This window comes from Kwoniella europaea, chromosome 1 (assembly GCF_036810445.1).
Source record: "Kwoniella europaea PYCC6329 chromosome 1, complete sequence".
Taxonomy (NCBI): Eukaryota; Fungi; Basidiomycota; class Tremellomycetes; order Tremellales; family Cryptococcaceae; genus Kwoniella; species Kwoniella europaea.
The window spans coordinates 8912724-8934136 of NC_089487.1; the positions used below are offsets into that span (position 1 = coordinate 8912724).

Consider the following 21413-nt stretch of genomic DNA (forward strand, 5'->3'; position numbering starts at 1 on the left):
GTGCTGGAGATGTTGACATTGTCGAAATGTGTGTGTAAATAAGCTATGATACAGATAACAATGATAACAGCGAGCAATGATGGTCGGAGAAAGAGAATGAAGTAAACGTAGTTCACGAGTATTGATGATGTAGATGATGTTGATTTGCCGCTTAAACCCGTATGAGAGGTGCAAGTCTCGAACAGACCAAGCAAGCTCTGTTCCTGCCGTCATGCTAGTTGGATGATTTCCTGAAATGGTGCTCCGTCACGTATTGGCTTATTTCCTTCCCTCCACTCCGAAGAACCTAAGCCCAAGAGGATAACCTCCCCAAGCATCCGGTCAGCTCATATCTTACATCCATGAACAACACACCCTTGCATGTAGTCAGCATATGCGCAGCACAGCAACGAAAGGCCGCTGAGCCACTGCTGACCTTCGACAAATGTATCATAACAAACCACTACCATTTAATATGCCATCGGTATATAGAAAGAATCTTGGTATGACAGCGTCATCCTGCGTTTGCCAAGAGAATAAGATAATATCACTATGCATCAGTTCAACCGATGTTCTCTCGCAGCAATGCCTTCCTCGTCATGACTGTTGGATGTATGATGATCTAATCTCTGCCACCCTTTCATCCCGAAACCGACCAAGACAGCAGCTATCAACGTACCATCGTCAGTCAACTGATCCTTCATAACACCAATCTTTGGACTTACCCAACGCTATATATCCTGCATTGCACCACTGAGCAGCCCTTAGACCATCTGCCAGCGCATTTAACTTCTGTTCCTCTGTCGGATTGGCGTAAGAAGATAGAGCTGACTTCTCAACGCTTGTCTGAACTAGAGTTGATATAGCCAAGCCTAGGGCGAAGCCTAATCTGCAACTCGTCTGAAATAAAGCTATGACAAATGTAGATTGTTATCCAGGTCAAAGCGACAATGTTACTAAACAGGCTCACCCGATGCGACACTCTGATCCTCACTAAGTGTAAGAAGATATGAAAATATCAGTAAACTGGTTAAGTGTTGGGAACATAATTACTCACGGAGAAGCAGTCTGAGATATTATGGTTGATCCAGCAGCTATAGTTGCATCCGTCCCATAAGCAATGACCAGCAAAGCCCATAGATCCCCTTTCCAATATTCCCAATCGAGACCACGAAGGGCGAAGATCACCGGACTAGCTCTATATTGGCCTTGCCCTCAGCTTTCTGATATTCCATCATTGTGCACTGGTAATGATCAACTCACATCGATATCATACATCCTAGAGTCATCAATAATCTGGGAGAGATATGAGAAATTGTCAGAGCTACTACAAGCGCCGCAACGGTACCGCTAAAGAAAGTGATGCTCAATCGAAGACCAGCTTGGAAGGGCGATAGGTCCAGTACATCGAAATACAGGAACGACGCAAAGACGAAGAAGCTCTAACATGTGGAACATATCGCCTCATCAGTTCGTCTTTTGCTACGAACACTTGTTGAATGATTTGAAAGATTATGAACATACATCTGTCATTGCCCATGTACACGCCGAGGCGATATAGATAACCACCAAATTCCTATTCTTCATAGACAGAAGTGACAGAGGAATCAAGGGTGGTGGTTTCTTATTATCCGGAGTTCTGGCCGATCTCGAAAGCTGACTTTGACGCCATGCGAAGCTTGTGAAGAGCATTAGAGAGGCCACGAGAAGGGCAGGAAGGTCTACCGGATGTGCTCCTCTGATTAGGACTTGGTTATGAACGATGAACCCGACTTACAAGGTGTCTTCCAGCCTCTTTCTTCCGTTTCTGATAAGGTAAAAGTCAAGAGTAGAAGGAAAATGGAGCTTCCAATCGTGGAAGCACCCAGCCAATCTACTGCTTTGTCTGTGGTCAAAGGTGGATCCAGTGGGATGATCATAAATCCGATCGCGAGTGGGTAGATAGTGAGAATACCAATCAGAAGGAAACATGGTCTCCATGTCCACCTGCAGCACATTTCAGCTCCATTGATTCGAACGACTGGCAGTACACTCACTTTGTCCATTCGATCAACATACCAGCAACGAGTTCTCCTCCGGCAGCTCCGGCAGCACCACCTGTCGATGAGGTGTCAGACAGTGATGCAAATCTATCATCAACATAGTGAGAAAAGGGAAAAAAATGTCTGACTTACCACAAGTAATAGCAGCAAAAGCCAATGTCCTCGATTTTCCAGCAGAATACAAAGACCCTATTATACCCGCCGAAGCAGGTAAGACTATCGCACTGGCTATACCAGCTAGTGCTCGAAAGACACTGAGACTTGCGAGGTTCTGTAATTTATCAATCAGCTCAATGGGGATGGAGATTCACGTGTGTTCAGGAAGTGGAAATGATCATGTCTCACGGGCATGAACGTTGAAATTATATTGGTCAACATCAACCCCAAACAGCCTATTAGATATCCCCTCTTCCTCCCAAAAATATCACATAACCTTCCTGCAACAAGTTGGAAACAGCCCTAATAACCACCCAAGTTTTGTGTCAGTATTTCAAGATAAGAATCCGAAAATCAACTGAACTCACCCAGGTTAACATCATCGACGCAGAAACCCACTGGACTTCACCCGGGGTAAGATCGAATTCAACTCCTATCATTGGTAAGGCAAAAGCCGTTTCTAATATACTTGCAGACTAAAGATCTAGATATTTAGCTCATTCCCGGACGTCTAACATGTCTTCAGCTCACGGTCAAACCCCATAGGAAAACTTGGCCTGTTCCTAAGATGAAGAGCTTGGTATTGCTCAATCGGGGTGGACTTTCGAGTTGGACAGGTAAAGATGCCTCTTTCGATTTGCCAGATCTATTTTCCGGTGAAGTCACATTGTCTAGTTGATTTTTGAGTGAATCATGGGTGTCCTTCGTCTCTGGTATTTGCTGAATCACGTCCATCTCAATCAAAGAGTCAGTAAGAATATAAGATCAGTTTCTGGTTTTGGAAGTTAGCAGACAACATATATAGCTTTTCTCTCTTGATCAACCTCGTTGATTCAGGTATTAGTGATCCATCAACTTCTTACTGTCCTCCTTGAAGACTCCTTTGTCTGTTCCAAGATTTTAGTCTGGTATGTACAAACAAGCAAAAGCCTCTTTGTATCCCCTTTTATACCCTAACGATGCGATGACCGGGATTAAAAAGGCCACTTGGTTTGGTTGGGTGAGGGGTGGGTGATCGGTTATATCCACTCCGGTAACAACAGTGCTCACGATGACTCGTCATACTCAATTCAGGCGACACCTGGACACCTGTCTATCTTCAACACCATCATACATACGAACAATACTCCTTATACTGCACATCCACGGCTCTCACCATGTCATCCAAAATGGGTGTGACTACCCTCGTAGTAGGGATGTTCCTCACGGGATGTGCCAACAGTCTATTGTGAGTTCGATTACACCGTATCTGGCAGGGCGGGCCCGAACCGATTACTGATCGATGGTCAGATCAAAATACCAAGATATGGAATGTGTAGAGAACTGTGGTCCTGATGCACCTGGACCTCGACTCAATTTCGAACAACCTGTGAGTCTACTTCATACCATGAATCAGATCAGAGCTGACGATTCATCAAGGTATGGCAAACGTTAAAGTAGGTTCCACTCACACCAAATTCAGTTGGTTGGAGTTGGCCGCTAACAGATTTTCAGTATGTTTGCTGGAGAATTCCTTTGTTTTATCCCTCTCTTGTTGTCATATCATAATCGAGCGGATAAAGTGATCGCACCTCCTCAAGCTTCCATGTTTACCCGTATCTTAGCAAGACTTCCACTTGGACAAAGATCAGGACATTACGAGACTTTGGATGAAGAAGAAGATGAGAATCAACCGCTCTTAGCATCAGTGTCGGAAGACAAGCTGTTGACAGGATGGAGGGTATGTTGGATGTGGTTCCCTGCGTTCTTTGACAGTGAGCATCTCATCCCAACTCCGATGTGAAGACGAGCTGACAAAAGTGCAGTTTGCGGTACCACTCTCATGAACGTCGGTCTCATCCTCACCCCCGTATCGATTTACCAAATGTCACGAGGTGCACTCGTACTTTGGGTTGGGGTTCTATCTGTCATCTTTCTTCGACGTCATCTATGGCTGTATCAATGGGCAGCGCTAGTCATCGTCACATTAGGTGTATGTCTCGTCGGTCTATCTGGAAGCTTAGTCAAGAAACAACTATCCGACCCTATTGATCTCTTGATTACTCTCGCCGAAAGACCAGATGACGATCCAGCTCGTGTCGCTCTGGGTGTATTGCTCATCCTCTTCGCCCAGATCTTTACCGCAAGTCAATACGTGGTAGAAGAGAAGATCATGTCTCACTATAAAGTCGAACCGCTCGCTGCTGTCACTCTCGAAGGGTTCTTCGGTCTATCTACGACTCTGATCGGTATGCCCTTCTTACATATTTTGTTCCGGAAGAGGTCTCCATATTTCGATATACCTAGAGGATGGCATCAGATCATATCTACTCCAACGGTATACGGTTCGTGCTTCGCTATCATGTTCAGTATTGGTGCATTCAACTTCTTCGGATTGAGTGTAACTCATCGGGTCAGTGCGACTACGAGAAGTACTGTCGATACCTGTAGGACCCTTGGTATATGGGTTGTCAGTCTCGGTTTGGGTTGGGAGAAGTTGGTTTGGCCATTCACACTCTTACAAGTCGGAGGATTTGCCATGCTGGTGTGAGTCTATTTTATGAATGGGATGTAGTTGTTGTTGCTGACAATCCTGCTAGCTACGGTACATTCGTGTTCAACGGTCTGGTCAAACCGATCATCTTTCCTCCTCCACCAAGTATTCACTTACCCCACGAACCTGAGTTGGAAGAGACGAGTGATGTTCCCGCAGCTGGTGCTCAGACTAGAGCAGGGTACGATGTAGTCCCGGATGAAGAACGTGGAAGGTGATCCATTCCTCTTTCTAGTACACATTCAAGTAAACAGTCTAAAAAAGCATTGGTTCAAAATTTATAGCTTAGTAATAATGTATGTACAAATGATGCATCTGATTTCAACTTGTCTGTCCTGTTGGAATTGAGGTCATGTCATTTTCGATGATACATCAGCTGCACGAGTTATACGCCCAGATGGTCACTGTCAGTTGAATGGTGAAAGGTATCTGGGAATTAAAGTCTAGATAGAAGTTGACGATTAAACTCGCATCGTATCTTTGCTTGGGGACCCATAGGGATCATCGAGTGAGTTGATATGATACATGGCACATGCTTGATGGTCAATTTACAACAATGGCTTGATGTTGTTACACAGAGAACATGTTCTATTCCGCTGACTGATCCTGTTGTCTCTTCGCAGCGAGACTCTGCGATTGAAGGATTTACTACTTATCGTAAGCACCCATTCATACACCAGAAAGAACGGTAAAGTCAGAACGACGCACCTGCTGATATGTACCGCTACTCGTACTGAACAATCTATCCGCTTCAGTCACTTCTAACTTCTTCTTATTGACGTTGGTAGGAGGAGGTTTAAGGTAATTATCAAATCCCTATTATCACTTTATGTCAGCACTTTACAGCAAGTTGAGGCGGAGTAAGGGAGCACACACCTTTATTATGTTACCTCCAGATGCAGCTGTCTCATCTAAATAACTCCCCTCGAAGGCGTAGATAGAATGCTCCAAGTTTGCCTATATCCTTAAAAGTCAGCGAGAGTATTGATACCCATTCAAGGAATGTGCTTTACCAGATTGGTATCGATAGCTCGTTTCTTCTTCTGAGCAGCTTCTAGTTCTTGCAATGCCGCAGCCTGCGCCTGCTTGGCATCAGCAGGTGGACCGGACTGACTCATGGTGCTTGGTTGAGGGTAAGTTATGAATGACAGCAACAAGAGTTAAACATTAAACATTCAACATCCAACATTGCAGCTGGACGTGAACTCATATTCTCGACACGGTCAAACTGAGTTTACGTAACCACAGGAAAGGCAATCATCTTTTAACGCAATCAATCATGTAAGACAAGCAAACACAGCTACAGAATGCAATCCTGACATGTCTCGCGAGGATCCAGAAATCATGCAGCAAGTATGGATCCATCATACATAGCACGTCGTGTGCTGTCATCTACCAAAAACCAACGAAAGAACCCTTTCCCTCCTTCTTAAGCTTCGATGGCGGCAACGGTCTTTCCCTTCTTGGAGCTGGAGGTGACGTCGAGGTCCTTGGCTCGGGGGACTTCGGATGAAGGGGTGGAAAGGATGATCTCGATGTGACATGGGTGACCTTGGTATGGGTTGCTACAGATGGTCATTAGCATTTATGGCATACCCCACAGCTCATTCGAAGGAGACTTACATTCTACCGTGAGCTCTGTAGGTTCTTCGTCGGGTCTTAGGAGCTTGTTGGACAACGATGTTCTTGATGATCAAATCCTCAACTTCGAGATCCTTGGCATCGGCGTTGGATTCGGCGTTTTTAAGGAGACGGAGGATGAATTGAACAGACTTCTCGGGCCATCGTCCTACACACCATACAAATTAGCATGAATCCCTCCCTCCATTCCAGATTATGCTTCCAGACCCACCCTTGGTAGTCTTGAATTGCTTAGCTTGGGAAGCTCGACCAATACCACCGGCGAAACGTCTGAAGGGGATGATTTGTTTGTGGTCTTGAACATCGGCAAGGTAGGTGTAGGCTTTCTTAAGGTTCATACCTATTACCAATGAAATCGATATCAGCACCTTCCTTCCCTCTAAATCCTGTCGTGTCCATTTGCAAGGAATATAACCCACCTGAAAGAGCAGCGGCAACCTCTCGCATGTTCTTGAAGTGAGTTCGGACATACTCTCCTCGAGCCTTGGCGACTGCAATAACAACAAATTCCAATCAGTCCTACTATCCCAACATTCCATTTCTACTGATACACATCCAACCAAAATCCTACGTACACTTCTCAGGGTTGCCGGCGACGACGTGGGCAGAGGCGTATCGAACCTGTTGATGTTGTATTGAATATTGGCGCAGATAGAGGGATGAGGGATAGTCGAATTTGAGGTGAGCAAGGAAAGAATCAAAATTTCATCAGCACCGATTCTCTATCATGATAATCCTCCTTTTCCGCATCTTCGTCTTCTGTCGTTGCTTGAGAATGTGTACTGACCATTGTTATTGATGTATGGGCTTTAGCCTTTTTTTGATGGACAAAGAGGAAGTAACGACAAGAGTTGATTTTGAGAATGTCGAATTGTGCGAATGGTGGTGAGCCAGTGAGCTTCCAATGGCTGAGTGAGTGAAATGGTGGTGGTGAGCACGAGTGGCATCAAACCCGTGAATCTGCACCCAAAATATAGAGATTCCCATACAAAATTACGAACGGAGTTTCTCGGTGTTTTGACTACCAATTGTGGCACTCATCTGCTTCCGCTGATTTCTCACCTCGCTGATAATTCTTGTACCATCCACGCGACCCAGTCGCTGTGAGCCTGATAACACAGAGGTCCGGCATGGTCGGAAGAGGATGCTTGAAAAAGTCGAGAGCGCAAGAAATATCATTTCGACAATCACTCGTATGCTTGTAACACTCTGTGAACCTTGTCATCGATCCCAACCACCGTAGCAAGCTTTACGTGTCACCCCAGCGTGTGATAGAGAATCACAAGATCTACTCGTCCGTCCTCCGAATACCATGAAAGGTTCAAGTGGATCTGCATTGAAAGCTCTTCGAGCAAGTGTGGTTGTTCGAACAGGTGGGTTGTCCCAGAAGCCCTTGTCCATATTGAGTAATCACTGATCAGCTTGAATTTCTACAGCCACTCGGCCTCTCTCAACTTCGAGTACCATCAACCAAGCAGAAGGATCCACTCGAGGGCAGGTGTATCCCGGCGAATCAGCCGAGCAGGCATGGAAGAGGAATCTGAACGAAGCTAGAGAATGGCGTCGGAGAAGAGATGCTCAGCGTGAGTGGTAGTGGACCTGGACCAGCGTAGAGACGTCATGCTGACAGATCGATACCAAATCATAGGCAATTCACTACCTCTATTCATACCACAATCCGCCAATCCACCACCCCGTCCCCGCTCACCAACTCAAGCAACATTATCCACTCTCCTTGCATCCGGCGCAGCACTCGGCCACTCTCACAGTCTCACTTCTACAGCCTACACACCGTACATTTACGGTAAACGAGCTGGTTTATCAATCATAGATCTCGATCAGACGTTGCCCATCTTGAGACGTACAGCAGCATTGGTTAGGGATGTGGTGAAAGCAGACGGCATAGTGTTGATCGTAGGAACGAGGGATGGTCACAAGAAGATGATACATCGTGCAAAGGAGAGGTTGGAAGATAATGGATATGCAGTAAATGATTGGATGCCGGGTGTTTTGACAAACTCAGAGACATTGTAAGTAGTTCTTCCGCTTTGTAATTTGCCAGAGAAGGTCACTGACCCCTCTTTCAGCTTTGGTATCGAACCCATGCTGAACAAATCGTATAAACCCGATCTCGTCGTTTTCCTAAACCCTTCAGAGAACACAGCCGCTATACGAGAATGTACTGCTCGTCATATTCCTACAGTCGGTATCGTCGATACAGATACCGATCCTAGAATAGTAACGTATCCCATCCCTGCTAACATGGAGGTGAGTTGGATGTAGCATCTAAGGGCGTGATCGATGTGGCTTTTGCTGATATTTTGGAATAGTCCATGCGAACGGCTGAACTTGTCGTGGGAACACTGAGTATAGCGGGACAGGAAGGAAGGAGGTTACGTTTGAAGGAAGCGGAGAGGAGGGCGACCGAGCAGAAAGGCAGAGCGAGAAGGGATAGAAGGTAGTCACTAGCATGCATGAACATAACGGCTCAACGAGTGACAAAGTGGACAACTTTGGGATGGTCTGAGTGCTGTCCTTCATCTCAAGTTAGGCAACTAGGAATATTAGCGAGCAAAAGCATACTCAACGAAATCACTGTTGTCATCAGATGATCAGAGAAAGGATTGCAAATATCATTCCACTGCGATTCATGAAACCATTGCCATCACTACTGACTCTGCTACTGTTCGTTCTGTAAATTACATATTATAGGGTTGCATTGTTAAATTAGGGGACTCATACTGTATGATTTATCAAAAAGGAACATATTATTATAGGATTGTAACGTACGCGATCGAAATATTATAGTGTAGCTCGGTATTAAATAAATTTGTAAGATTATAACAGTAAGATGTGTTGGTCAGACTATTGAGTGTACGTGAATAAACCCCAACTTCTACTTATTCTACCGTTTCTAAGCAGATCCATCTCTATACCTCGATCAGACTCGCCAATGTCGTATCGTCAACTCCCTCGACGAGCTTCCTCAGCACCTCCCCAAATGCTTTCTCCATCTGCTTGACTTCTTCTTTCACCGCGACTGACCCCTCCTTCCACACCGTGACCAACCTCAACCCACCTTCATGACTGATCAAGGTGACGTTAAAAGGCGGTGCATATGGCGAAGCTTCTTGACCCCATATCAGATCTTCCGCTCTTTTGGGTAATTTCGTTACACCCAAATTGGAAAAACTGAAACTCTCGTTGAAGGGGGTCTCAGAGTATGCCTGAGTCAAAAAGAAGTCTTCCCATTTGGTCGCACGTCGAGAATCTTCATGGGGAGGATCGAATTCACCATCTGGTACCCAAGCCAACATACCCATATCCATTCTACCGAATTTGATCAATTGAGGATCGATAAGATTGTCTGATACTTTCGTAGCAATTGTCCAAAACTTGTCATCCCCTTTTAAGGGAATATCCACTTTGTGCGAACTGACATAATTACCAGTACACAGAGGATGACCCAATTTTGGATCCCTCTCTGATCGAGGAGTAGAGCCACGTATGACGAACGGAGTAAGGGTATGACGGTAGACGGACCATACACCAACCATGTAGATGGTCTTGAGGAGACCGTGTAAAGTTTTGATACCGTGTTCCTTGGAGACGATCTTGAGCTTGCTAAGCAAGTCAAGAGGAATTGCGATGATAGATTGACCAGCTGGTAAACCGATGGGACCTTGTCGGATACTTGTCGATGGCCAAGTGGGCGATTTCTTAAAGTATGATTGTATGAAATCAGGCAGTTTCGGTAATAGCAATTTATCAAATACGATTGGAAGGAAATACCCTAATGAAGGTTTCATATCTATAGTGTCTTCTACTCTGGGTATACTGAAGAGCTTCTCATATGGTAGTGAGGATATATCATCGGCCAAAAGACAATCGAGAAGGGCGATAAGGCCTCGACCATCATTATAGATATGATCAATCGCCAATGTCAGATATGCTCTGGAATGAGCAGGATGGGTATGTAGTCGGACTTGCCAACTGGGACCAGAGTAGAAATCTTGCTTCTTAGCTAATACATCGGGCTCTTTGCAGAATACCTCTCCCAGTTCTTCTTTCGCATCGGAAAGAGGTGTGTAGGTCGTATGAAATAGGATTACAGAAGGTGGCCATACTTCCTTTCGACTCTGAAAGTATGGTGTGGTAGTTCGTGAACCTTCGACACTGGCGTACAGTAATGGGAAATGTTGCTGAAGCTCGGTGATTTGTTGCTCGAGGAATGAGGTTGAGGGAAGATCCGAAGAGTTAGGATATGCGACTACAACTACGACGACGGCTGGGAATGTCGAATTGCGCCTACACACGCTGTATCGCTCGTGCAGTGATACTGAATACCAATCAGCTCAAGACATACTCCATGTCAGTCAATACTTACGGTATCTCTTTTCTACAGTATCAGTATCAGCAGACATGGTCCGGCTCGAGTAATGATATAACAGCTTGTTTGAGATAACGTACAGCTGTATAAGTCATGGATATACAAAGACACAAATGGACAATTGTGTTGTCGTATGCTTAACTTATCAAGCTCTCTCCGTTCGGACACCGAGCACCAAGCACAACCAGAGGTGCCTGACTTGTTGTCGGGGCCCGACAGCACGCACATGTACAGGCTGAAGACGCAAAGCAATGCCACACTGTCAAGGAATCTACTACTGTATACTCGTATCACTCAGGTTATGAGAGAGAGAGAGGGCGATAAGGGACGGAAGACAGAAGGGTCAAATGGCCACCAGTCAACTTGTCACCCATGCTCTTGCGATGGGATGTCCGAGAACATACGCTTAAACTGGATCTCCTCTCAAAGTCAAGAGATGCAAGGCTTCGAGATGATACGAAGTTCAACAAGTAACGTGACCGTAGTATGTATACTCGCCTTCCTGAAGATCGAGCACTAAACACGCCTGATAAGCATGTAAACAGAAGCAGCTGTTTTTAGATTGCTCAAACGACCCTTGTCAATAGAGACCACGGAGAGGGAATATCGATCACTTTGGCAGTCAATGGATAACGGCCTGAAGCTTTCGTTATCCATATAACATGAAGAAATGTGTGTCCAGGTAGGCACGAGCACTCCTTTGTTCTCGAGACCATCTACACACAACAAGTGCAGGTTTTTAGCTGCATGGTGCTCGACTGGTCAATTGCACAACAATCGCAAGCGATTCCTCACGAAAAGTTGCCTCCTGATATGCATCTCACTCGAGGCTATGTTCATGTTCTACTTATCACTGTCACAGTTGCTATATAATGAGATAGGATATGGATTGAAATGGAGAGTTGAACAAGTAACGATGCCGGATGTCTGCGCCGATCAAAGGTTGTTTTGGAGGTGTATGTTGTTGCTGGTTGTTTTTGTTCACCACCTTTAGCCCCATTCTTCATTCACCCCTGAGGATTGCAACATTGCAACATATGTTTTTCTGTCTGTCAATAACTGTCAATCATACAAGAACAATCCTCACATCGCTCGTTCAGTATAGCAGAACATCAAGCTACACGACGTTATTTCATGAATCAGCACAACACGCGATATACAAACGGATAGATTTCACTTTGAACGGTTGATATTACATTACGACATCTTTTTGTGCTGAACACCGCTCTCAACATCCATTACAACCATCTCTCCTGCTTCCCAATACTCGCTTCGACACTTCGATCAAGGTGGACCGCTGAAAATTGAATCTCACAATGGCAGCGCCTCGGCGTGCGGGAGGCCAAAACAATTACAGCTACACTGCTAATACCGCAAACAACAAGCAGGCTCAGGTGGGCGATATCTCTTCAAGGCATCAGTTCACCCTCGCTGACTTATATCATCATATAGCTCACCAATGCATATCAGGAACTTGCGAAAGAGCTGGGCACAGACAAACTCAAGGTGGTAGGAGGATACACGCTGGGACGTGTCATCGGTGAAGGTGAGTATTGGTCTTTACTAAGCTAGGTTGGTTTGGTACACCGTACACTGACGGTCAATCAAGGTACATATGGTTCTGTTCACATCGCTACTCATCGTTTGACGGGCACTCGATGTGCGATCAAAAAGATCCCCAAATCCTTCACCCCTCATCTCACCCGAGAGATCCACCATCACAGGCGATTACATCATCCATCTGTCGTACATCTGCACGAGATCATCGCTACGGAATCGCACATATGGCTGGTCACCGAGCTATGTAGTGGAGGAGAGCTGTTTGATTATCTAGTAGAGAGAGGAAGAATGCTAGAGGGAGAAGCCAGGAAGTTGTTTGGAGAGTTAGCTGTAGCTGTTGGATGGATGCACCGTCAAGGAGTAGTACACAGAGATTTGAAGTTGGAGAATGTACTTTTGGATGGGGAACTACGGATAAAACTAGGCGATCTTGGGTTTGTCAGAGAATGGCAAAGGGGAAGACTGTGAGTGGTGATGAAGTCTTGGCGATGAGGGATCACACTGACCTGCATGTAGAATGGAGACTTTCTGTGGAACCACTGGTGAGCTATAGTTCGCTTGAACATCAACATGAATCATACTGATCGATCACCCGTACAGGCTACGCAAGTCCAGAAATGCTGGCTGGGAGGAAATATCTGGGAGTGGAGACAGATATTTGGTCGATGGGGATCATTCTATACACGTTGCTGTGTGGAGGACTTCCTTTCGACGACGATGATGAGAGGGTGATGAAGGAATTGATCCTGAAGGGGGAGTATGAGGAACCAGAATGGCTGAGCGAAGGTGAGCATACCATACATGAACGATAAATCTCTCGCTAACTCCTCTCGCAGAGGCCCGATCACTCATCCGAGGGATGCTGCAGCAGGAACCCTCTCAACGTCTCACTATTGAAGGCATCTTCAATCACCCATGGTTCAAGATGACCATCGTTGATCGTATACAAGGTCATGCTGGTGACTCCCATTCCATCCCACCTTCACCTCTTCCCGCAAGCCCCGGCTCAGGGGACGAGTTCTTCGCCGAACCCTTCATCAAGAACGGATCTTCATCCCGTCTCACCCCTCACATGTCTCAGCCATCTCCACTATCCTTACACACTCCTACGGTCCCTCATGTCGAGTCTGAGCCCTCCGAAGCTTCTGTTGCCGATAGCGAAGCTGGCACTGGAACCACTCCCCCCACCACGGCCGAAGAGGACGATGAAGAAGATGCTGAACCACCGGTACACCGTGTGAACAGCAGCGAATTCAGCGCAACCGAGAAAGCCCTCGAATTGCTTCATCCCAACAGTAGTCAGTCGACTATCAGGAGACCTGGCTCAGCTTCACCAAAGAGCGGATCATTTGCCAAAAATAGAGTTGCCATGAAAACACACCTGGAAGGGCAAAATGAAGAAGATGAAGATAACGAGGGTGATGATGTAGCCGCCAGTCTACCTAATCTCGATGATCACTCACTTCACTTGCCTGTTGCTCAGCACTCACGTACTCCTTCGCGAACCAAACGACGTTCGGTATCTTCGACTATGTCTATGGAACGTCGTCACTCTCATCACAGTATGTCTGGCCAGTGGCAGAGGTATCATCCTGAAGATTACCTCACCAAGCTTAACGAGGAACGACCACCACCATTCACCACTCCTTCGGAAAAATTCTTACTCAATCAGCTGAATGACATGGGTATGGATACCGGTCAGCTCAGACATTCCGTTGAAAGCGACGCGTGCGATTCTAGTGCTGCGATGTGGTGGATCTTACGAGCCAAGCAGGCCGAACGAGGTGAGACGGACGATGTGATTGTTGCGCGAGAAGCTACAGCCGCGAAGAAGAGGGAAAAGGCAGCTGCTTATGCCAGAGAAGAAAGGCGAAAAGCCAGAGAAGCGGCCAAGGAGCAGGCTAGCGTCGCACCTGACTCCCTCGAAAATCGCTCACCAGCTGTCACGTTCAAGGAAGAAACAGCATCTATACCGGTAACACCGTCGTTCACTATTATGGATTTAGGTGCACCCATTACTGGATCAAGTCAACCCATCTTTGCATCTCCTGATAATCTCCCTATCTCTTCCTCATCTTCCGCTATTGAAGCACTCAACGCTACAAACTTACCGCCTTTTGAACTCAAACCCTCTCCTGGAACGCTCGCTCCGCATTCTCAACCTCCCACCACTCCTCCTCGTGAGACTTCTCGAGATCTGCTATCGACGCCTGAAGCTTCACCTGCTCGTGGTGGTGACGAAGAACGCGGCGGAAAGAGACGCTCACCTTCCATGTCTATGCTTCAAAGAGCAACCTCAGCTTGGGTAGGCAGCAAGAAGACTGAGGAGAAAGACCGAGTACAAGGGGACATCGATTCACCTGCTTCACATAAAGATGAGAAGCGAAGCACCTCCCCGTCGAAACTCCACAAACCCCCTCCCAAGCCCAAGTCACTTCCTAGGTCCGATGTGGAACATGACTCGCTGCTGCGACCATCTCCTGCACCCACTCCTCCCCTTGTAAACACACCTCTTTCCACTCCTCAACGGGAACGGCCTGCACCATCTCAGCGCATCGGTGCCGCGGTAGACCTGACGGAAGACCTCCCTACATCTTCCTCTGTTGGGTCCATCACAGCTGATCAACTCGTGGCTGGCCCATCAAAGAATGTCAAAGGATCCAAACGAGACAGTCTGTGGACGACTTTCCGTCATCTGTTCAACGAGGACAAGCGTAGGAGGAAGAGGGATATACCTGGTTCCCCATTAGCAGCGGAAGTGAAAGCTGCTCCTTCAGTCGTACTCAGTCGTGGAGCCAACGCACGTGCCCCACATATCAATAGAACACCTTTGGCTCTTCCGGGATCAAGACGTACTTCACTCGATGGTCGACCAGCTATGCACTCTCGCCGGTCTAGCAGTGTCAACTCGAGGCGATCCTCCTTTGATGGGCATAATCTGCATGATCTTAGCGAGCTGAGTGGTCTCCACAGAAGGACCAGTCAGCGAAGTCATGGTAGCCAGACTCCCACCTCGGATCGCGAATACATCGACTTCCCCTCTAGGCCAGGCTCATCTCACTCTTTACAGCGAGGCAATAGTCGAAGATCATCGATGTCGGTACGCTCCCCCTCGCTCATATCGGATAACGCCTCCGGCCGTTTCAAAAATGGTGCACCGGCTTCACCTTTACACAATTACCGTCGAAGAGCTCCTGGTGGAAATGATTCATCTCGAGTACGACATTATCGAGTCATTCCTGACAATCAATCATTACGTCCTTCATCGATAGCATCCAGCGTCAAATCCAATGCATCGAGTAGAGCATCTTCAGCAGAAGGAAGAAGGGATAAGGGTGCGGGAGATGATATGGATGATAGCGGACATGATGACGCCTCTTCATCACGCTCACAGCGACGGCGAAGGGAAAGCAAGAGCTCGCTTGCTCATCAGATCCATCGTACCAGATCGCCACTTTCTGCTCAGGCTAAAAAGGGACCCATACGGGATGTTTTCCAGAAGAAGCAAGATGACGATTGGATATCTGAAGAGGAAGAAGAGTATGCCTGTGGGCTCGGTCAGATCGGTAGTAGTCGCACGGCTGGAAGTTCCAATACGATGTGGATCAACGGTACGAGAGCATCTGCTTTCGCTACGAATGTGAACCCTCTGATGAAAGTCTCCACACCTTCAACCAAACGACGTGAGAGAGGTAGAAGAACGAGTTTGGAGGAAAAGCAGGAAAATGAAAAGGGGAAGAACAAGGAACCTACAGGATTAGGTATCGGTCTAGACAGCATGAGCGGTGGTGGTGGTAGTGGGGGTGGGAGTAGAGCGAGAAGAGGTTTACCACCTGGAAGATCGGCTGCGCCTGTCATCGAAGAAGAGGAAGAGGATGAGGAGTAAACACTATCTTTGTATCTGCTATCTGGACTTGTAGGGGACACTTGACTTTATCTTTGCTCGATACAGTACACGAAGCTTTATAATGCATCTAATGATATATCAACAAAACCTGCTTTTTGACATCCTAATATCGATACAACATAATTGGATAATACGAATGACTATGCTTTAGTGGGTAATGCCGGCCTTATTGGTTTCTTACGCTTTGTGGATCTGTTGCGATCGGTCTTGCCGATATTCATGATAGAATGCAGCGGTGGCATAACCTCTATTATCATGAAGATGTCAGTATTGACATGTGTGTTGAAGGTATGGGATGGTACCATTGTACTCACTCTTTTCATAAACGAAATAATTGATAATCTCCTGTGACCCCTTCTCAATAGCTTTCTCAACCATCCTCGTACCTATTTCCACTCTATCACCCAATTTAACTTTCTTGCCATTTTTCAACCCTTCCTTGACAGGTGATGGAGTCGAATCCGAAGGATCCCTCTCCACCAACAATTTGACCATTTTCAAATCTTTCATAGAAATAGCTATATCCAGAGCGAAACAATCTTTTATACCTGGATCGGCACCATGTTCAAGTAAGAAAGTCACTAATTCGTAATTCGATGTTAATATCGCTCGAAATAGCGGATAACCTTTATGTGAATTGGGGGAAGGATGATATTTGTCGAACAGGTATTTGATTAGAGGATGAATCGGTCGAGAAGGATCAAACGGATCTCGAAATAGACGACGGGGGACTTCAGTACATTGTAGGGCGGGAGCAGTCGGTTCAGGCGGTGGTGTAGGTGAGGGCGATCTCGAGATTGACCTATGCCGATGTTTCCCTTTCTCAATCGATGTGATAGAATCTCGTCGCTTGGTCTCAGACGATATAGGAGATTCTATATATCCCCTACGTCGATCCCAGATTTTCCGTATTTCCTCTGCGACTTCGGTGGTACATATTGGATGTCTCAACGATCTTGTAAGAATCTCGTTCGCTCCATAAGCAGAGTATAGCCGGAGGAGATAGGTGGATGCGTAGTACGGAGATGGATGATGGAATATGGAATGAAGCTGGTGGTTCGTGCAAGGGAGGAAAGGATTGAGCGCGAGGTGATGTATATGGTGAAGCAACTATACGACGAAAGTCAGCGATTCCCACAAAAAGATATATGGTAGATACCACTCACTTCTATGGGCAAATCTGTCAGTGTCACTGGCATGTTATCATGGATGTGAGTGGAGTACGAGTGAAGTAGATGATATTGAACGTTCAAAGACCCAGGATGACTATCAAGGCTGGGAAAAACAAAGTGAGCGGTGTGTCACGTGACCTGAGCTGGTCAACCAGAAATCGAAGAGATCCACTGAGAGTTCCGACAATTAACGATGATCATCTCGTTCCAAGAATATATATATCAACAGACTCCCATCTCACTCGCATTCCTATACCTGTATTCACCCATCCTACAGCCATGAGGTCTTCACTCAGTAGGGCGAACTTGCCACGACAAATAGCCACCTGTTCGAGGAGATCATCCTTGATCCGATCCTCCGCCGTTTTACCTTTTCGATCCACAACTCCTGTACCATCTCAGCTTCAGAGGCGTACCTTCTTTGGCCTATTCAAGAAGAATGCTACTCCCACAATATCCGAATCTGCACCACCGCTCTTATCCCAAGATGACCTTTTCCACCCATTGTCTCAATCACCATTCCCAGCACTCAGAGAGAAAGCAGATCGGATAAAGTCAGTTTCGCTCTGCCCTACCTCCTTTGAGAAACATCACGAACGAGTGAGACCCGCTTTCGACTGTCCAGATTGTGGATGGCCGACACACAAAAATCAGGAAAGGTGGGAAGAAGGTAAGGAGGAGCATAGAGAATATTGTGGAAGGCTGAGAGAGGTGAATGAGGATGAACATGATCTAAGGAGTGGTCGAAAGATGGTGGAGTTTGAAAATATGCCAGGTATGTCAGACGATCGAATACGAAATTGATAATTCACTAACCTCTCAACGCAGAGGAACAGCCTTATGAATCGGCAGTCAACTTTGCTTCTTGGGATACACTCTTCTTCACCCGAAATTTCCTTTCGATAGATTCCGATCGATCGGTCCGACATGTTTCCAAGATCCTCACATACCCCATGACCATTGCCGGTGTTCTACACCAGAATGGACCATTCACCTCTGGAAATGGCAGAATCACCAGAGAAGGTCGAAGGAGTATGGCAGGTAAGCTCAGACGTTCATATACACTATGCTTCATCGCTAAATTCTCTTCTTAGCTGTCCACTCCATCCTCCACTTGCCGCCGGGTGCCACTGAAGGTACTGTACCCGAGAAGCCTCAACCTCCCTTCCGACTTTTCCTCCTTGGTGCGCGAGCCGAATCCACACTACCACCGCACCTTTGGGCTCAGCTGTGCTGGCTTTTCCCTCGAACCAATTTCAACATCTACTTTATCGGACCTGAAGTTGGTTTACCACTTGTTAACGCCGAGCAGCGTCAAAAGAAAGAGTACGCTTTCTCAGAAGATGGTGGATGGGGCGTACCAAGCTACACGCTCAACTATAACCAACGTCTCTCCCTCACCTCCATACGGGCACCTTATGAACAGATTCACGAACAGTTTGGACCTTTTGACCCTTACACCGATGTATTCTTTGCTTTCTCACCTGGTTTCGGTTTCCCCCATCAACCTCTCTTGGAGAAAATCACAAAAGGTGGTAAAGGTCAAATAACATTCGACCGAGCAGAGGAAGTTAACAAGTCAGAAGCTGGAGCCACCGCTGAGGATGCTGCCAACGCCTATTCACCAGCTGAGGTGGATGGAGGTGAATCAAAAGATGTCCCTTACGCGCCGCCCGAGACGCTCGTCCAGGCTCAGACAACTTGGAGAAGACCATTACAACAGATCTTAGAAACCAAATGTCCATTCTTCTTCACTGCTTTCTCACCTTTGGACTTGCAGCGTGACGTTTCAGCTTTGTTCGGTACCAACCCACCTTCAGCTTCATCCCCTGGTTCACCCGTTCGAGAATTCCCAGATTACGTCGCCCTACCTACAGGTCCTATAGAACCTATCGAGGGAGTCACAGATGAATTTGAATTGGTCTTGACACCTGGTGTCAATCCTTTCGGAAGTTTGAAATGGGAGATTGCAGAATGGGATGTCAGAGTTGGTGTGAAGACGAATTGGGGTACTTGGGGTATAAGAGGAAAGAAATACGATGTTGTCAATGGTAGAGATAGGGCTTAGACTCGACTTGCATGCAGACCACTCATGGTATATATACATATTCAGGTTATCATCATCACCAACCCCATGTGCCAGGTCCTGCGATTTGATTAGCTCCTGCAACCTCGGCTTCATGGACATCACTCACCACCTTTCATCTTCCCTTTGATATTGCTAGTGATCCATCCTCCGTAGAAGTCTCTAAAGCACATATTAATCAGTATTGCGTTCCCCTATTCTTGATGGCTCTTACTAACCCCTGTTGTACTCCAACCTCTTCTTCATCTACAAAGCATCTCCATCTGCCACCTATTTCTGCTTCGCTCTTGCCCGTCGAGGCGTAAAAGCTCAAATAGTCTCTGATGGGTGCGAAATCTGCCGTAGGATTGGGATACGGACCAGATTCTGTTTTCTATCTCTTTTGAGGAGGATGGGGGATTGAAGGTATGATAGGATGCCTTGCCCTTCCACTAAGTTTCGTCAATTTCAGAACTAGCCGTCACTTGTACATATGCTTACCTCGCAGAAAGTCTGCCTGGTTGTCTTAGTCAGAGGGACCTTCACAGCTGAAGGTGGTAGGTAATATGTGGGCGGATGACTATAACATAGTCTGATAAAATGGTCTGCTCCAGCCAGAATGATTTATAGATGGCCTACCTTGTCTCTAAGACTCGATATCCTTCGGTGGAATCAGCTATGATTGTCTCTGTACCTTCCGAAGAGGTCCATATCACCCTCAAACGGCTGTGAGATGTCCTCAGCATCAGCCAGAATATGTATACAAGGGTATAGGACGTTCTCACTTGGGTGTGCGTTGCAGAGCCGGTGGCCGAGGATATTTCCAAACGTCCTCTTCGGCCTTCCGCGGTGCAAGAGGTACTGACTGGTTCGAAGTCATGTTTCTGACGAGATGGTTCGCTGGCTTGAGAGTTCTCTTGATAGTATGCACACTTGGTAACATCGCTGATGGACAAAGAAACAGACTGAACTAGATACCGTCCCCTGGTGATGTATGTACCGATCGTCATCCCGGCTTTACATAAATGTGAGCACGCATGTCTCGCAATGATCGGATGTTTGGCAAGTTTATGCACTTTGAGATGCTTTCACTTGACGTCTTCTTGGCTTCTAGGTCTCTTTTTCTATTTATGGATCTATCCATCCTCTTGGTAATGACTAATGAATGGTTACTATCCTCATGGACTCTTGGCGTCCTCACATTACTCGTAGCCCATGACTGTTATGACGAATGGGGATCCTGCGATAAGTCAACACAGTCCAAGTGGAACCTGATTGCAGTAGCGAAGTCATGCAATACTTTCTTCACAGCACTCCCTTGATGTTGAGGGCTCTTCTGCGGTATGTACGTGCATGCTTGGATCCTATCATGATATGATGCGAAGTGGGAAGCGATGAGATGCTTGATAGATGTATATATATTTATATATTTGGTCATGGATGTCAGGGTCTGTTAGATACATACTCTGTCTTGGCATCCTCATCTTTCGCAGTTTTACTCTTTTCTTTTCTTTTCTTCCTTTTCTTTTTCATCAACATCATCAGCATCAACGACACCCTTTCCATCCATCTTCAACTTAGCATTCATCTCGCCAGACAAAACACTCTTATCGGGACTGTTAGACAAACCAGAGATAAAAACAAATTGTAGCAATAGTTTCAATCAGCAACAACGATCACTTTATTTCCTCGGCGGACCCTTACTTCCTTTCCGTTTGTACGATAACCCTCATCCCCTCAACAATTCCCATCAACCCCACCCCCATTTGTTTCGTTCATCAAACCACCGCACAACACTTCCAATCAAATTCTCCATTTGCACATCGTTCTACCTCGCAGACCTCACTATCACCCCGGACTACTGTATTTCGACAAGCCTCGTCCCATTTTATCTAATTGAACGGTAATCAATTAGACATCACATTCTCATTTTCATCCCGCTCTTCGACATACCTCCTCACACTTGCT

General features: G+C 46.4%; 10 protein-coding genes across 10 annotated transcripts; 4 read left to right on the plus strand and 6 right to left on the minus strand.

Annotated features, from left to right (window-relative positions):
- Positions 1-536: 536 nt before the first annotated feature.
- V865_003391 (uncharacterized protein) lies at positions 537-2912 on the minus strand (the record flags this gene model as incomplete). The annotated part of the gene is made up of 12 exons (XM_066227188.1): positions 537-646; positions 705-890; positions 950-972; positions 1037-1177; positions 1243-1421; positions 1504-1700; positions 1757-1965; positions 2016-2076; positions 2154-2292; positions 2367-2480; positions 2546-2653; positions 2709-2912. 12 exons carry the CDS (start codon positions 2910-2912, stop codon positions 537-539), a joined length of 1671 nt encoding a protein of 556 aa, XP_066083285.1.
- Positions 2913-3334: 422 nt separating this feature from the next.
- V865_003392 (uncharacterized protein) lies at positions 3335-4928 on the plus strand (the record flags this gene model as incomplete). Its single annotated transcript, XM_066227189.1, has 6 exons — positions 3335-3405; positions 3468-3546; positions 3597-3613; positions 3672-3931; positions 3983-4703; positions 4757-4928. 6 exons carry the CDS (start codon positions 3335-3337, stop codon positions 4926-4928), a joined length of 1320 nt encoding a protein of 439 aa, XP_066083286.1.
- Positions 4929-5298: 370 nt separating this feature from the next.
- V865_003393 (uncharacterized protein) lies at positions 5299-5828 on the minus strand (the record flags this gene model as incomplete). Its single annotated transcript, XM_066227190.1, has 4 exons — positions 5299-5340; positions 5419-5526; positions 5587-5667; positions 5724-5828. 4 exons carry the CDS (start codon positions 5826-5828, stop codon positions 5299-5301), a joined length of 336 nt encoding a protein of 111 aa, XP_066083287.1.
- A 311-nt stretch (positions 5829-6139) lies between these two features.
- Positions 6140-7141, minus strand: V865_003394 (ribosomal protein L22; the record flags this gene model as incomplete). Its single annotated transcript, XM_066227191.1, has 6 exons — positions 6140-6275; positions 6334-6499; positions 6563-6691; positions 6771-6842; positions 6927-6972; positions 7067-7141. The coding sequence occupies 6 exons, from the start codon at positions 7139-7141 to the stop codon at positions 6140-6142; spliced, it is 624 nt and encodes a 207-aa protein (XP_066083288.1).
- A 522-nt stretch (positions 7142-7663) lies between these two features.
- V865_003395 (uncharacterized protein) lies at positions 7664-8813 on the plus strand (the record flags this gene model as incomplete). The annotated part of the gene is made up of 5 exons (XM_066227192.1): positions 7664-7724; positions 7788-7934; positions 8000-8381; positions 8439-8619; positions 8682-8813. The coding sequence occupies 5 exons, from the start codon at positions 7664-7666 to the stop codon at positions 8811-8813; spliced, it is 903 nt and encodes a 300-aa protein (XP_066083289.1).
- Positions 8814-9281: 468 nt separating this feature from the next.
- Positions 9282-10775, minus strand: V865_003396 (uncharacterized protein; the record flags this gene model as incomplete). The annotated part of the gene is made up of 2 exons (XM_066227193.1): positions 9282-10690; positions 10739-10775. 2 exons carry the CDS (start codon positions 10773-10775, stop codon positions 9282-9284), a joined length of 1446 nt encoding a protein of 481 aa, XP_066083290.1.
- Positions 10776-12057: 1282 nt separating this feature from the next.
- On the plus strand, positions 12058-16187 carry V865_003397 (uncharacterized protein; the record flags this gene model as incomplete). The annotated part of the gene is made up of 6 exons (XM_066227194.1): positions 12058-12135; positions 12194-12287; positions 12351-12765; positions 12818-12843; positions 12902-13087; positions 13138-16187. The coding sequence occupies 6 exons, from the start codon at positions 12058-12060 to the stop codon at positions 16185-16187; spliced, it is 3849 nt and encodes a 1282-aa protein (XP_066083291.1).
- A 161-nt stretch (positions 16188-16348) lies between these two features.
- On the minus strand, positions 16349-17407 carry V865_003398 (uncharacterized protein; the record flags this gene model as incomplete). Its single annotated transcript, XM_066227195.1, has 3 exons — positions 16349-16455; positions 16523-17318; positions 17375-17407. 3 exons carry the CDS (start codon positions 17405-17407, stop codon positions 16349-16351), a joined length of 936 nt encoding a protein of 311 aa, XP_066083292.1.
- Positions 17408-17659: 252 nt separating this feature from the next.
- Positions 17660-19448, plus strand: V865_003399 (uncharacterized protein; the record flags this gene model as incomplete). Its single annotated transcript, XM_066227196.1, has 3 exons — positions 17660-18155; positions 18209-18421; positions 18475-19448. 3 exons carry the CDS (start codon positions 17660-17662, stop codon positions 19446-19448), a joined length of 1683 nt encoding a protein of 560 aa, XP_066083293.1.
- A 55-nt stretch (positions 19449-19503) lies between these two features.
- Positions 19504-20325, minus strand: V865_003400 (uncharacterized protein; the record flags this gene model as incomplete). Its single annotated transcript, XM_066227197.1, has 7 exons — positions 19504-19526; positions 19576-19628; positions 19685-19774; positions 19827-19897; positions 19947-20025; positions 20085-20171; positions 20231-20325. The coding sequence occupies 7 exons, from the start codon at positions 20323-20325 to the stop codon at positions 19504-19506; spliced, it is 498 nt and encodes a 165-aa protein (XP_066083294.1).
- Positions 20326-21413: the final 1088 nt, after the last annotated feature.